The sequence below is a fragment of the Leguminivora glycinivorella genome, chromosome Z, assembly GCF_023078275.1.
Source record: "Leguminivora glycinivorella isolate SPB_JAAS2020 chromosome Z, LegGlyc_1.1, whole genome shotgun sequence".
Taxonomy (NCBI): domain Eukaryota; kingdom Metazoa; phylum Arthropoda; class Insecta; order Lepidoptera; family Tortricidae; genus Leguminivora; species Leguminivora glycinivorella.
Genome location: NC_062998.1, coordinates 37,714,784 through 37,729,715, shown reverse-complemented (window position 1 = coordinate 37,729,715; position 14,932 = coordinate 37,714,784). Strand labels below are relative to the sequence as shown.

At 38.3% G+C, this 14,932-nt stretch overlaps 1 protein-coding gene across 8 annotated transcripts in view; it reads left to right on the top strand.

Annotated features, from left to right (window-relative positions):
- Positions 1 to 14,932, top strand: part of LOC125240708 (insulin-like growth factor 2 mRNA-binding protein 1) — a 92,265-nt gene that overhangs the window by 64,745 nt on the left and 12,588 nt on the right. For 3 of the 8 annotated variants that reach the window (XM_048148729.1, XM_048148727.1, XM_048148728.1), the window contains exon 2: positions 14,281 to 14,451. The exons of 3 other annotated variants lie outside the window; for them this stretch is intronic. In XM_048148729.1, the coding sequence (XP_048004686.1) occupies positions 14,281 to 14,451 (171 nt within the window). Of the gene's footprint in view, positions 1 to 7,666; positions 7,941 to 14,280; positions 14,452 to 14,932 lie in introns of those variants that run through there. 2 more of the 8 variants (XM_048148730.1, XM_048148734.1) reach the window with 2 other exon arrangements.

The window sequence follows — 14,932 nt, the reverse complement described above, 5'->3', positions numbered from 1 at the left end:
CGGCCAGTAATGTTGCAGAAGTGTGACGAAAAGAGTGACCCGTGTACAAACAAGCGTCGGATAGATTGAGGTTTTAACGGGAATTTCTTTTGGCATACTCCCCAAGTCCCAAGTTTATTTTTTCCAATTACTTGAGTAATACACTTTCCATTTCTAAATTGTTGGAAAAAGCGGTTGCGGGTAATGAAATTCATTACCCGAAGTCAAGTCATTACTAATGATTGATATTTTTATTTACTATTGTACAGTATTTTCTTGGAATCGTGTATGTATATGGTGTTTCGAATTTGGACTAGTATAATTTCACCTTGGTATTCAACATCAACATCATCGACAGTGATATCGCAAGTTCCTGTCCCCTTAGCGAACCAGTAACTCCAAATGTAAAGTGCAACCTGTAACAAATCAGACATCATAGTTGAAAGATAGTGGTGACCAGGGTTCGAGGATATATATCAAGATATATATCCGATATATATCAGCTGGGTTCGACGATATATATATATATATATCAATGGAGAAATATCCGATACATATAATTTTTTTATAAATCTTATAACATTTTTAGCATTGTTAAAAATATAGTTTTTTTGTGTTTGTTACTGTATCGTAACATCAGTCGTTATTTCTTTAAACGTGTTTTTGGAGAGGGCTTTCTGTGCATGTACTATAATATGTATTCTGTGGCCAGTTACAAAACTTAGTTACCAAACGGTACTACTCTGACCCAATACGTAACCGGATACAAAATGGGAATCAAGATTCCCGGTTTGTAGCAGCTGATTACGAAATTTTGGCTCGCGATTAAATTAATCGTCGACTATTTTGGACGATTTTTTTTTATCGAAGTCAGATGGATGATGAAGGAAGTATAAGTATGGAAATGAAGGCTGATAGAGAAGAATGGAAGATCTGCTACGCCGCCGACCCCGAATAATGGTAAAGGGCCAATGAATGATGATGAATTTTGTAAAACGATTAATTAGTCGAATAAAAAGTTAATCGATTAATGTCCGACATGATTGTACCTACCTACTGTATAACGTCGTACGACACACGTGTGAAATTCGTAACTCGTGTCGATATAGGAGACAGTTCTAATAACCACAAACAACTATGTTAAAATTGGAAGCTGAGAAAGGGGTTAAATTTAAGCTGCAAGAATTGACCCTTACAACATAGTTACCTTAGTTACATATCTTCATAGGGTAAACTGCCAGTAACCTTTAATTACAATAATTACCCTTACCCCAATAATCCCGTCCAATAACTGGGCACATTGTACTTATAATGAACTCTGTATATTGGGGAATATGATTTAGCATTATGTGGTCGTTGCCGTCAGCCGTGACACTGGTTTATAGGCTTGTGTCGTTCACGAACTCGCGCACTCTCACATACTCATACTCTCATACATACTCTCATACTCTCACTCGCATACTCTCGCGGCCATCATGTGCTAGGCCTACTGTTAGGAATAAAATCCCATCAATGACCGAAATGAACTGAATCTTACCGTGGTCTGAGAATCGGTCTTTGCTCATTTAGTTCAGTATAGGATCGGCGAGCGCGAGCGGTTGGGATCGAGAACGAATGTGTGACTGCGCCGACCGAGAGCGAGAGCTACTTAGCAGAGCAACAAAAAAAGTCAAGTTTTCATATTAAACTTCGGTTACTTACAACCTTTCGGCCCGGAATGTTACTATCTGTGGACTATTCGTATCATTTTGACACTATTCGGTCCCATTCGTTCTGATCTTTTCGACCGCAGTGGTCGCTGGTCTGGCTGAACTAAATGAGCAAAAGACCTAAAAGAGCGAACTAGTTCGTGGGAGCGATTGAACGAGATCGGAGCGCTCCGATCAACGAACGAAACGGCACAAGCCTACTGGTTTATTACACATTTTCGAGAGAACAATCACCAAAAATGTTTTTTTCTAAGGTAGGTAAATTTTGTTTTTCCTACTCAGAATCACGAGGCCTTTCGATCTAGCCTCCTAAAGCCCAAGGCGAAATTCGGCTCCTATACTTCATTTTTTTTTAGCATTAGAGAACGTAAAAGAACGAAGCACGAGGTCTTTTATATGAGGCACTTTTGGCACAACTGTCATCAACTGTCAGTATCTTAAACAGACAATTTAATAAAATACTCTATTGTTTTCTACACTAAAATTATAAGTGTGTTTGATATTTATACATAAATGATACTTACAATTATACATTTAATTTGAAAGTATTTGTTCTAGTCTGTATTATTTAAAATTTCCTAATTTAGTTTTAGGAAGGTTGCATATTAAAAAACCTAAAGAAGCAGACATTTGAAACTATCGGTTCATTTTATGAGCTGTCAATGTTGTCAATGGTATTTATTTATTTATACATATTAGGTACGTTATTTGGTGTATTAACGTATAGAATTTCATGATACGAGCACTTCTGTTATTACTTTATTATTAATAATATCTGGGCGACCGAGCTTCGCTCGGTTCTATTTTAATATATCACGTCTTTAGATAAAAAAAAACTCTTATAAATACAAAAACAAAAAAAAAGACAAAAAACAAAAACTTAATTTCTGACCGGGATTCGAAACCCTGACACCTACGATCTATCTGCGTACATTAGACCGACCTCGTGCGACTGAGCTAAGCGGAATCGATGCGCGCGCAGCGAAATTAAGGACCATATTTTACGTTTACAAATGCGAAAGAAAAACTCATGAAAACTCGAAAATTCGCGTTTTCCGGGATCTAAGGCTATGCTAGATCGATTTTTCACCCCCGAAAACCCCCACAAAACAAATTTCAGCGAAATCGTTAGAGCGGTTTCCAAGATCGTCGGTATATATAAATAAATATATAAATAAATAAATAAATAAATATACAAGAATTGCTCGTTTAATAGTATAAGATTCTATTTTGTGCTGTGTGTTTGGTGGCATTCGACTGTGATTACTGCAATGGATCTGAGGCCCAAGTGGCTTGCAAAAACACCGTCATGTAGTCCTCTAGTCTAAACTTTAGTTACTCGAATAAATAAACAAATAAATAATCACTCCAATTTTGCTTAGCAAATGATCAAATGATGCGGTTGATATACCTGGGTACGATTAAAAAAAAACTAAAAATAACTTAAAATTGTTAACATCTAATATTTGTCCTAAGAAGATAGGTTGACGATGACTGCTTCTTTGTTTACCAAATTTCTAATTCTAAAAAAAACGAGGTATAGTCATTGCAAACCACGGTCCTACCAGTAGTACTATTGTTTTATACTTGTTCACTGGCACTACTGGCAGTTAAGTATTAAACGTTCTTGGCAATTTACCACGCTTCATTACATTTTACATTGGAAACTTAATAATCCCGAAAAACAAATGATGTATAATCGAAAGAATAAATTGAGATTCTCTTTGGCTTTAGCAAGCTGACAGTGATGATTGTGCAGCGTGCAGCCGCGGCTGGCGCTGCACCTGTCGGCAGGTGGCCCGCGCCGCGCCGCACGTGCCGCCGCCGCCGACCATTTCTCTTTGTTCCTTTTTTTTATATTACATTTACAGTGAATTCTGCAAATTAGATTCATGTATATGTATGTAGTAAAGGGTTCTAATCTGAGGTTCAACGAACATACACCTCGGGCCAGATGTTTCCAATAAGGTTATATGACATTAAGCCATTTGACATTCCTTTCCAGTCATTCGATTTTGAGGCGTGTTCTTAATAAAAGACTCGTGGAAAAAGATTTATTAGTATAAAAATGAAAAGTGACGATGGTTCTATTTAAATAGTGTAATACAGTCAGGATAATTAACGGTACAAGTGTATGTTATGACGTTAGGATTTTAGTATAGGTGGTAGAAATGTAGATAGATAATCTAGGAGTATGAAGTGATATGAAAGCGATGATGGCATTGGTGGCTTAGCGGTAAGAGGTATCTTTCAAATCGGAGGTCGCGGGTTCGAATTCGGCCCCGTATGCGACATGGCAAAATTTCAAGATCTAGAAGTGTAGTGGTTATACTCCCATAGTATAGTTATATTATATTAAATGAATTTATTTAGATTTCAAATATACTAAATCTAAAGAAGTCACTAAAACCACTCCTGAAATGTCTTGGTCAGTAACGAATGTTTAGGTATTATTTATTACCAATAAGGACAGACTCGTAACGAATTCGCCAAATTCGAAACTGTGTTAACGGTACAGAAGTCGGCCGAATCAAAGCCTCTTTGATAAATGTGTTGTGTTGAACCGCCCCATGCCACGTTGTACTAGGAATAAAAATCCTGCATAGAGGTAATTTATTTAAACATAGTGTTATTTATTTCGTACGTTGTTTTAGTGGGGAGGATTGTGGTATACACTCACTATACACTATACTGACTCCATGTTAATGTCAGTTTAGTCTTTATTACATTGACTACTTGTCAACGTCAGTTCAGTTTTTGGTAAATAAATAATTATGGATAACACAACACAAGTTAACAGTTTAATTCAATTCACTGTGATGTGTTAAAAATTATTATTTATTAGTAAATTCGTCATTCTACGTTTCTCCTTGGTCATGTTGTAAGTTTTGTTGTATGCCCTCCATCATACATCGGAGTGTCTTTTAACACATTCTTAATTTTAGTCCTATCAAGTCCTTTTTTAGGGTTCCGTAGTCAACTAGGAACCCTTATAGTTTCGCCATGTCTGTCTGTCCGTCCGTCCGTCCGTCCGTCCGTCCGTCCGTCCGTCCGTCCGTCCGTCCGTCCGTCCGCGGATAATCTCAGTAACCGTTAGCACTAGAAAGCTGAAATTTGGTACCAATATGTATATCAATCACGCCAACAAAGTGCAAAAATAAAAAATGGAAAAAAATGTTTTATTAGGGTACCCCCCTACATGTAAAGTGGGGGCTCATATTTTTTTTCATTCCAACCCCAACGTGTGATATATTGTTGGATAGGTATTTAAAAATGAATAAAGGTTTACTAAGATCGTTTTTTGATAATATGAATATTTTCGGAAATAATCGCTCCTAAAGGAAAAAAAAGTGCGTCCCCCCCCTCTAACTTTTGAACCATTAGTTTAAAAAATATGAAAAAATCACAAAAGTAGAACTTTATAAAGACTTTCTAGGAAAATTGTTTTGAACTTGATAGGTTCAGTAGTTTTTGAGAAAAATACGGAAAACTACGGAACCCTACACTGAGCGTGGCCCGACACGCTCTTGGCCGGTTTTTTTAATATTTTGGTTGCTTATCGTTGGTGTCATTTCAATGAACGAATTTCTTAGGCAGCGTCCACACTCGTGAGACGCATGTCTTGAGGCGCGGAACGGACGTCTCCGCCACGCCGCCTGAATGTAATTTAAAAAACGTCTACCTACTCAGTACATTTTGTATAGGAAGGACGTAAGACGCGCCCTAGGCGTCATGGCACGCGCCGCGCCGGAGACGTCCGTTCCGCGCCGCAAGACATGCGTCTCATGAATGTGGACGCTGCCTTAGACACCCCATCCTATACCGGTTAATAGGTCAATACTGTGGGGTGGGACTTCGTTTAATCAAGGCTTTCGTGCCGATTTCGATAGGACTGGCTTTAGCAAGCTGCTGGCTTCATAACTATCGTGGATGATATCCAGCTATTGTCAAAATAAAGTTGAAATATCGTATTATTAAATAAAACCTGCTAACAGATCCTTGCAGCAATTTTTACTGTATATTTATCTATCGAAAAGTAACAAATGCCAGGTAACTAATACCGCATAGACTGAATTCCTGGGAAAGCAGATATCATCCAAATTTCAAAATTGGTTCAGAAATGACGGAGATATCGAATAACAAACATTAAAAAATATACAGACGAATTGATAACATAATTCAACATTTGAAAGTATTTATCACCAAAACCCCAAAGGAAGGCGGCTTTTTTTCTTAAAAATTATTTATTTCCATATTGGTTTACGAATTTTCTTGTAACTTAAATCGTGTCAGTCAAGAGTACAGGTATGTTTATGTAGCAAAAAGGAATCTTAATATTTTTCAATTATGAAAATAACCATGCAAAACATTGGTAACTTGCGTTTCAAGAAATCAGTAACTTTTGTTACGTCCGAATGAAACGTATTTTTTTATAGTTAGTGATCGAAATATGAAGTAAAAGCAGGGGCGGCTCACTCCGCGATTGTATCGCCGCGCTACAAGTACATGCTGGCGGCCGCGAGTTCGCGGCCTAATCAGGGGTGACGCGCGTTCTCACGGAACGCACGTTCGCACTTTCTATTGTTACTTTACGTCGCGAGTTTTTTTGAGGTTCATATGCGATGTCCACGTGTGGAATGGCTAATAATGCATAGTTAAATAGAAATCACGAATAAAATAAGACAATCTTACACAGATCTTATTGATTAAGTCCCACGGAAAAGTTCAATAAGGCTTATGATGCTGAAGGCTTAAACAAAAAAAAAAATATATATATATATACTGTATATATACCTAGAAAGTACCCAAGACTTGAATATATAGTATAACATTTTATCTGAGAGTTAATTCGTTTTAATCCATAGGCAACCCTATCATCCGACGCTGCGCACGTGCGGCTCGTTTCTTTGTTAGAATTTTGTAGGCATTTTAAAAGGCGGCATTTCGTGAACATCAAAGCAGTGGGCCTTCTGTACTTGTACTATTATATATTCTGTGGTAAAAGTTACAGAAGTAAAAAATACTGGATTCCTTGATTTTTAGGGATATGAGGGAAGTTTATATTATTTCCCCCAAAAAAGATACCTATTCAGTTTTTAATTATTATTTTGGATTTTTTGTTAAGTATGTTATTTTTGGAATATTATGTTATTTTAGTATTTTTCTAAAAATGTCAGCTACTTTTTATAATTAGAATAATCCCTTGAATATAATGTGAGATGTGAGTCTTAATTAGTTCAGTTTACGCACGTATCTTAAAAAGCACGCATTTTAAACTTTAAAAAAATTGGCATACTTAGTTAAACTCAGTTTATTAAAAAAAAAAACCGGTTTAAGTAAGGTCTAGAGCCAAAGAACATTACCCCATAACCAGATTTTAAAAATTCTGACCTCAAAAAATAGATTTTTTTTCGCTCTCTGCCATGGAATAACCCAGGATCATATTCATGAAATTTGAGATTTGGCGGGCCAAATTGCCCGACTCGCGAACCGGTATTGTGGTGCGTTTGTGGCATTCGAGAATGCTGGATAACACTGAACTAGATGTAAGGGTATTGCAAAAGTGATAATGATTCTACATTCATAATGTCATTTTCATGGTCAAAAAACATTTTTGATATACTATTTATAAATTACCGATTGTTATTCCTATATTTAGTATGGGAGATTGTTTTTTTTTTGTTTAGGTTTAGTTTAGGTTTCCAGAATTTAAATTGTGTGATTGATATTTTAATTGCAGATAGAATTGTTTCATTAGGTACTTGCGTACTTTCTTCACAGGGTTATGGTTATTTAGATTTTCAGCCTTTTATCGCTTGTCATTCCTCGTAAGTAGGTAGATAATGTGGAATGGAGTGAATGGTTTGTTATTTTTTATCAGCGGGTGCGGGTGGGTGGCGGGTAGCGGGCGCCGTAGCAATGCAAGCCGGCTCGGTCGGAACAACGCGTTCTGTCCGCTCCGCACCGCACCACTCAGTCACACGGCAACATTCGCACTCGCGCTACAGGTTTCCTGCGAATCTACTAAAATCATCACTGACACCGATTACTTTTAATGCACTTTGCAACTGCACTCGTCTGTGATTGTTGTTGTTGTTGGCTCTTAAGCAAACAAGCTTAATACCATTAAGTATATTACTTTGGACAGTTGAAATAGTGATATACATATCTAGAATTAGTTCTTGTGTATCCACTTGAGCGCGTGCTGTTTCACAACCGGCTAATGGCTTACAGAATGGCGAGAAACCGCAGGTATGAGTACGATGTTGCATTTTTCTGGTAGATTGATATAGTCTGTTAGGTTTGGTTTGCGCTAGTGTATTGCTGTACATGGTCCATAATTGTTAAGAGTTAATTAAATGCACATGAGCACGTGGTTCGTATTGGTAAAGTAAAATGGCGGCGGCTCGGCGCCGCCTGCCGGCGCGCGGTGCTCGCTTCCTTCGTGATTCATTCGTACAGAAACCGGCCGACCGGCTACTGATAACACAGTTGTGTTACATAGTTCAGAATTTTGGATGCAATATCCCCATTTAATTGTGTCCCCAATCACATTTCACATCACAAAATATGTAGTTGTCATAATGTTTATTAGCTACCTTTCCACCTGTTGTCTTTCCTGGACAGTTCGTGCGTGATCTTTCATCGACACAACCTAAATAAAATCAATCCATCATAAAATGAAGGAAAGTAAAAGTAATGATCTCAGTCAACATCCGTTTTAAGGAATTAATTTTAAACGTATGTATGTAAAATGTAAATCAATCATACTTATAATACACGCCCAAGGTTTTGGCTCATTACATATAAAATGCTGCATACTGCATTTCCTATCCAATAAGAATAGAATGCCACTATCAAGTTCAGTATCACTGTCAGACCATGGTGACAGGCTAAATAAAAGGCTGACTGGTCCCATATTCAGTTACATCGTGTGTAGTAGATACACTTGAACGGATAAAATATCTGAACACTATTTTTAAGTACAGATGGTGTTTTTTTTACGCACTAGTGCGAGAAGTGGTTCATTATATGCCAGGTCGAAACTTCGGAGGGCCATCTGTACTGAAAAACGTCGTACGATACACGTGCGAAAAGGAAATTCGAACTTCCTTTTTTACGCACTAGTATCGTAATGTACTATTTTGAATAACTTAGTTACACTAGTTTCTTAGAGAAATTAATTGTAATAGACCTAATGAACCTTACCTTAAAGAAAATCAATAAAAACATGTTGTACATACAATAATATTATAAACATTTGGTATAAGTACAGTGTCAGTGTGTCAGTCAACCTTCACCTCAACCCACAAAATAGTTTTTAGGGTTCCGTACCAAAAAGGTACAACAGGAACCCTTATGGTGCGACTCTGTCCGTCTGTCTGTCCGTCTGTCACATTGTTAAATATATCGAGAACTACTTATGCTATCGATATGAAATTTGGAATAGTTATAAACATTGTGAACCTCTACAAGTTGAAAGTATTTTTTTTTTTAATTAATTAATATTTAATGATAGAAAATGGCCAAAATGAAAGGGGGGCAAACTGAAAATTTCAAGTAACTAGGTCAAGTGGGGTATCGTTAGAAAGAGCTCAAATTGTACATATCAAAACTATTTTTTATAATTTTTTGGTTGTGGAAAAAAAATGTTTTTTGAAGGAAAATGTAAAAAAAAATACCGTTCCCCCCCCCTTATCTCCGAAGTTAACCAACATAAATGTATGAAATTTTCACCAAACATGGGTATTATAATGAATATTACAGGAAAAATTAAATCGTACACGTATCTTGAAAACTTTTTTATTTATTTATAAAAAACCTTTCAGATTTACATTTTCAATTTCAACACCCTTGCGGGTGTTTATTGTACCTGTATTTTTTAACAAAATAACAATGAAATTACCTGCTTTCAAATAGAGGCAAAATGGTTAAAATCGGTTCACGCAATAAACAATTATTCCATAAAAATAATCTTCCATACTAGCTCGCGCGCATTAGTTTACTCAATTTGCCGATAGATGTCGCTGTACGTTAAACGCTCATTTCCTAAATCGCGTTTTTTCTGATATAATGAGGTCGGTTCAGGAGCGTCGTTGCGACATGTCGTAAGTCGTAAACTATTGAAGTCGAATAGTCTTGATTTTATTTGGACGTTGTCTACCAATAAAATTGTATATTAAAATATTACTTGTTATGTGGGAAATTGAGTCTTGAGGGATTTAGTAAAATCTGTAGAGTTCTATGAATAACATTTTGATGATTCAACTATTGAAAGTTTGTACGGAACCCTCGGTGAGCGAGTCCGACTCGCACTTGACCGGTTTTTATTTTTTTACCCCCAGCAACTCCAAAACGCGTGGCGACGAAGTCTTTCCTATTTTGTATGGCCATGGGTGATTTTAAGTTTGTAAACACGTACACGTACAAGTGCGTTATTTTAAACGACAAAATTATGAACTTGAACATTTCATTAACTGGAATATCGCTGTATCTTTGCTTACTCCTTGGTACAATACCTCAGTATAATCGTCCCTTATACACTACATCCAAAAATTGTGACGGTACATGGACCTTAAAAATAACACTTAATTCTCTTTATTCATTTTGATTCTTAGGCTAGGCTTTTTTATAATATGATTATAAAAGTAAAATACAAAACCACATACAAAACAATACAAAATATATAAACACATTATAAAAAACCTAACCTAGGGTGCCGCCAGCAGCGGGGCAGGGCCCAAGCTGCCGGTGGTTAGGGCTGCAGAGAGAGGAACCGTCGAACTATCCGCGCTGTGTCCAAGATCACCGCCTTCTGCATCTGGCCCTTGATCCAGCCACCTAGCGAGAGTCTCTTAAGGTGTTGGTCGAGACTCTTCGCTATGAGACCGTTCGCTGAAACGACTATCGGAACAATGATCGTTGATTCAACATCCCACATGGCGGTTATCTCGTGAGCCAAGTCTAGGTACTTACTGGACTTGTCCTTCTCGGCTTTCACGAGATTCTCATCATGGGGGATGGTGATGTCAACGAGCACTGCCCGGCGTTGCAGTCGATCTATTATCACAATGTCAGGCTTATTGGCTACAATAGTCCTGTCAGTGATAATAGATCGATCCCAATAGAGCGTGGCACGACCATTTTCGAGAACTGGCGCAGGTAAGTACTTGTAGTACGGTACTTCGCGGTCCACAAGGCCGTATTGAAGAGCAAGTTGCTGGTGAATGATCCTGGCTACGAGATTATGTCTGTGCAAGTACTCGCCGTTAGCTAGATGAGAACAACCGGAAATGATATGCCTGAGTGACTCTCCGGGACGGCGGCATGCCCGACAAATGTCGACCGTACCGTCCTTCAGGATATATTTCCGGTAGTTGTTCGTCATCATAACTTCGTCCGCAATTGCACAGGCAAAACCCTCGGTTTCTCCGAAGAGGTCCCCGAATCGTAACCAGTTCACCGATGCGAGCAGATCTACATCGGGTCCCGTGAGGGCCTTGTAGAACCGCCCGTGTAGCTGCTTGCTCTCCCATACCGCCTTGCGGTCCGCAGTACTTAGTACCACAGGTTTGCGCCAGTTCTGTTTCGCCAAGGAGAGCGGCGTGAGGTTTCCGTCCACTGCCACCACATCACGATGCATCCCACACTCGTTGTTAAGGAAGTAATTCCTGAGATTGTACACCTCACGGTTGTGAAGATCTTTGGCGTTTAGGAAGCCTCGACCTCCGCATTTCCGTGGGATGTACAATCTCATAACAGACGAGCGCGGGTGTAACATACGGTGTGTGGTAAGCAGTGAGCGGACCCTCCGATCCAGGGCGTCCAGCTCAGTCTGGGTCCACCGTAGTATGCCAAAGGAGTATGTGAGTAGAGGCATTACCCAGGCGTTAAAGGCGCGCACTTTGTTGCCTCCTGACAAAAGACTATTAAGGACTTTTGTGAGCCGACTGAAAAAGCGCTCCTTCACCAACCGTCTAATGCCAACATCCTCAATACCCAACGACTGTGACATACCAAGGTACTTATAGGTTTCTGATTCAGAGATAGATCTGAACGACATCGTCTCAGAAAGTTGTAAATTTTCTGAATTTACAACCTCCCCCCGCTGTACATGCATGACCGCACACTTATCGACACCAAACTCCATTCTGATGGCGGTACTGAAAACTTCTGTGGTTGTCAATAGCACCATCAGGTCTTGGGTGTTCGGTGCAAATAGTTTATAGTTTACACTTAATTTATTGTTATAGTATTTTATGCAACAGGCGTTTAAAGGAGGTCAAAAAAGACGAGTGGCGTGAGTCCGAAAATTGTTATTTAGGCGCCACGAGTCCCTTCGGTCGTGTTTAATTTCTCGCCACTCGTTTCGAACTTTTTTATGCACTTGTATCGTATCATAATGTACTATTATAGTTTATCTACTGGCTTTTGTCACTACCTTGTCGCGAGATATGATGATCCGTATGATTTAGAGATGGGCCGAATATTCGGTAAATATTCGGTATTCGGCATATTCGGCAAGTTTTTAATTGTTCGTATTCGGCCGAATTATTCGGTTGCATTGCCGAATATTTACCGAATAAACAAACTAAATAACTAATGAAGATTTTACGTATTCCAGTGGATAATAAGCTCCTTTTTAGTAGCTTTTTAAGGAACTGCTAAAAAATGAGAAACCTTTGCGTCAAAATATAAATAAAATTGTTTTAAAAAAAGTAAAAAACCGTAGTTCAAGAGTTGAGAAGAATTCAGAGTTGTTTTAACTAAGTTTTAGTTATCCACTAAATCATAAAAACATAGTTGTAGTAACGATTCTCAATCATTTAATAGTTTTCATGAATCCCCTAAAAAAATATGGCGTAACCGAATATTCGACCGAATATTCGTATTCGGCAAAGTCCATATTCGGCCCATCTCTCTAGATTCTTCCTGCAATTAGCTTTTATAAAAAAAAATGATATGTATAAAAAACGCTTAGTAAACAAACGTGTATGTTTTTATCGTCTCGTCTCGTCTCAATGTAAGGTAGAGGGCCTACCACATACTATGTTCCACGTGTTGCCTCTGTCACACTAACGTACACATTTAGAAGTGGAACAGAGAGGCAACACGATGAACGTGGTTCGCGGGTAAAGAGGGATAGTAGTAGTAGGTAATAATAGTACATGCATAGTTACAGACTATGCGTAGAATTCGTAACCATTACCCAGTACCACACGAAACTAGCGCGAATGGGGAAGGGGACCCGAACCCGCGCAATCCGCGGCTTCAGGACGTAAAACAATGAGATTTGTGAATGGCGCTCGGAGCGGTAGTGGGGATGCGGGGTGCTTGCCCGGCGCCTGGCGAGCGCGGCTTGCGTAGCGCGTGACGTGCGCTGCGCGTTGAGGGCATGTATGCGGTGATGTCATCTCCGCTCCGCCATTTTGTGCCGAGTTGCTTGCATATCGATGCTTTCCACTTCCACTGTTATTTCACATTAATAGTATTAATACCAACATTTTAATTCATTGTGAAATTATGTCAATATCAGGGTTTAAAAAATAATTTATGATTGTCAAATCTCCCTCCAAAATCTGAAAAAACAAGACCTACCGTGTCTATTATGTATTTGCGTGACGCTTCGCTGTGGCTAAGTCGGTAATCACTTCACAGGGTTTTTACATCGAGATTACCCATCTATTTGTCAAATTGTATAAAAAGATAACTTGACAGAATGTTATGACATGATCTAGGTAAAGCTTCACTGAGGCTGTGTCACGGGAACGGGAGACTACTTAATTCAATTAAGCACTTATTTTAGTCACCGCTTTCCCAACACGATACGTTACCCACAGTGAACTGTCCTCTACATCATCTTTTCGTGCACTTAACGGAATAAGGTTACTATTACTTACTTTTAGATACTTCGACTCACTAGAATGATTGAATATGTAATAAATAATGTCCTTAGTTTTCCATACATGATATGATATAGGTGGGTTTTGTAATAATAATGCCATAAAAATATCATATAGGTCCTTGTGCTTATATGTATTAATAATCAGTACATTTTTTATCCAAACATAACCACCAAATTAATAATTAGAAAGACAGAAGTGAACGAGGAAATGATAGCGTTATGGGCCATTTCTTGCCTTAAATAATAAATAAATTAAATAGTAAATTGCTGCCAGGCTAATCTACCGTACGTACACCTGTCTCATTAAAAGGTTTTTCTATAATATAATTCTATCTCTCTCGCGAAAAGTCCACCGTTCGAACTTGACCATGGATAATGTCATTGACCTATACCTATATTGACTAAATAGTCGGTCAATAACATTAACCACGTAGATAATGTTTCTTTGTTTACGTGATGCTCCTGTGATAGTTTCGCCTATGATTACGACAAACCATGACGATATTATATTATTGAAAATGACTTGCTTAGTTTCTCTAGTAGGTACATTTACTGTTACATCATATTATCACCTATACACTCCACACAATACTGTAAAGCGTTGAGGTTGAAATGCTTATGAGATAGTTTGTTGATGATTGTTTTGCTATAAATGGTCTACATTGGTGGTTATATCGCTTCTCGCAGCCGATCATCCAAGGTCCTCATCAGTGGGCTACCGCTGCACATTCGTTTCGACAACATCGACGCGCTGCTCTCGCAGTACGGCAACGTGCAACATTGCGACAAAGCCAACTCGCGCGATGCCAACACCCAAGCGGTGTTCATAACCTTCGAGACCGCGGAGCAAGCGCAACAGTGAGTACCACCGCTTCATGCAACTAACTGGGATGCACATTCTGGTTTAAACCCATTGCAATGCTTTGCTTTATTATTACTCTCTCTTCCTCTTTCCGATCCGATCGAACTTTGCATGATCCTGTCGGCTGATATATTATTCTCTTCCCGCTCTTTGTGGTCTTTAGATTTATCTTTTATGTCTTTAGTTGAGAAATTAACTAACGTATTATTTTATATCAACTATGATTGTGTCTTCACAGCAATCAGCCATAAGTAAGATAAGTGAGTTCATCGTTTCTATAAAACCTCATTTTTTAAAGAATACTAATTAATTTGGTGGGTAAAGAACCTAGACATAAGTAAATACTTAGCTGTAACGACTCATGGAACTAAATAAATGTGGTATTAAAATTATACTTGCTCATTTTTATTCATTGTAGGTAATACAGTAATTACTCACAAGGAATATAATAGTCGTATAAAATTAACTTAAAAGCTT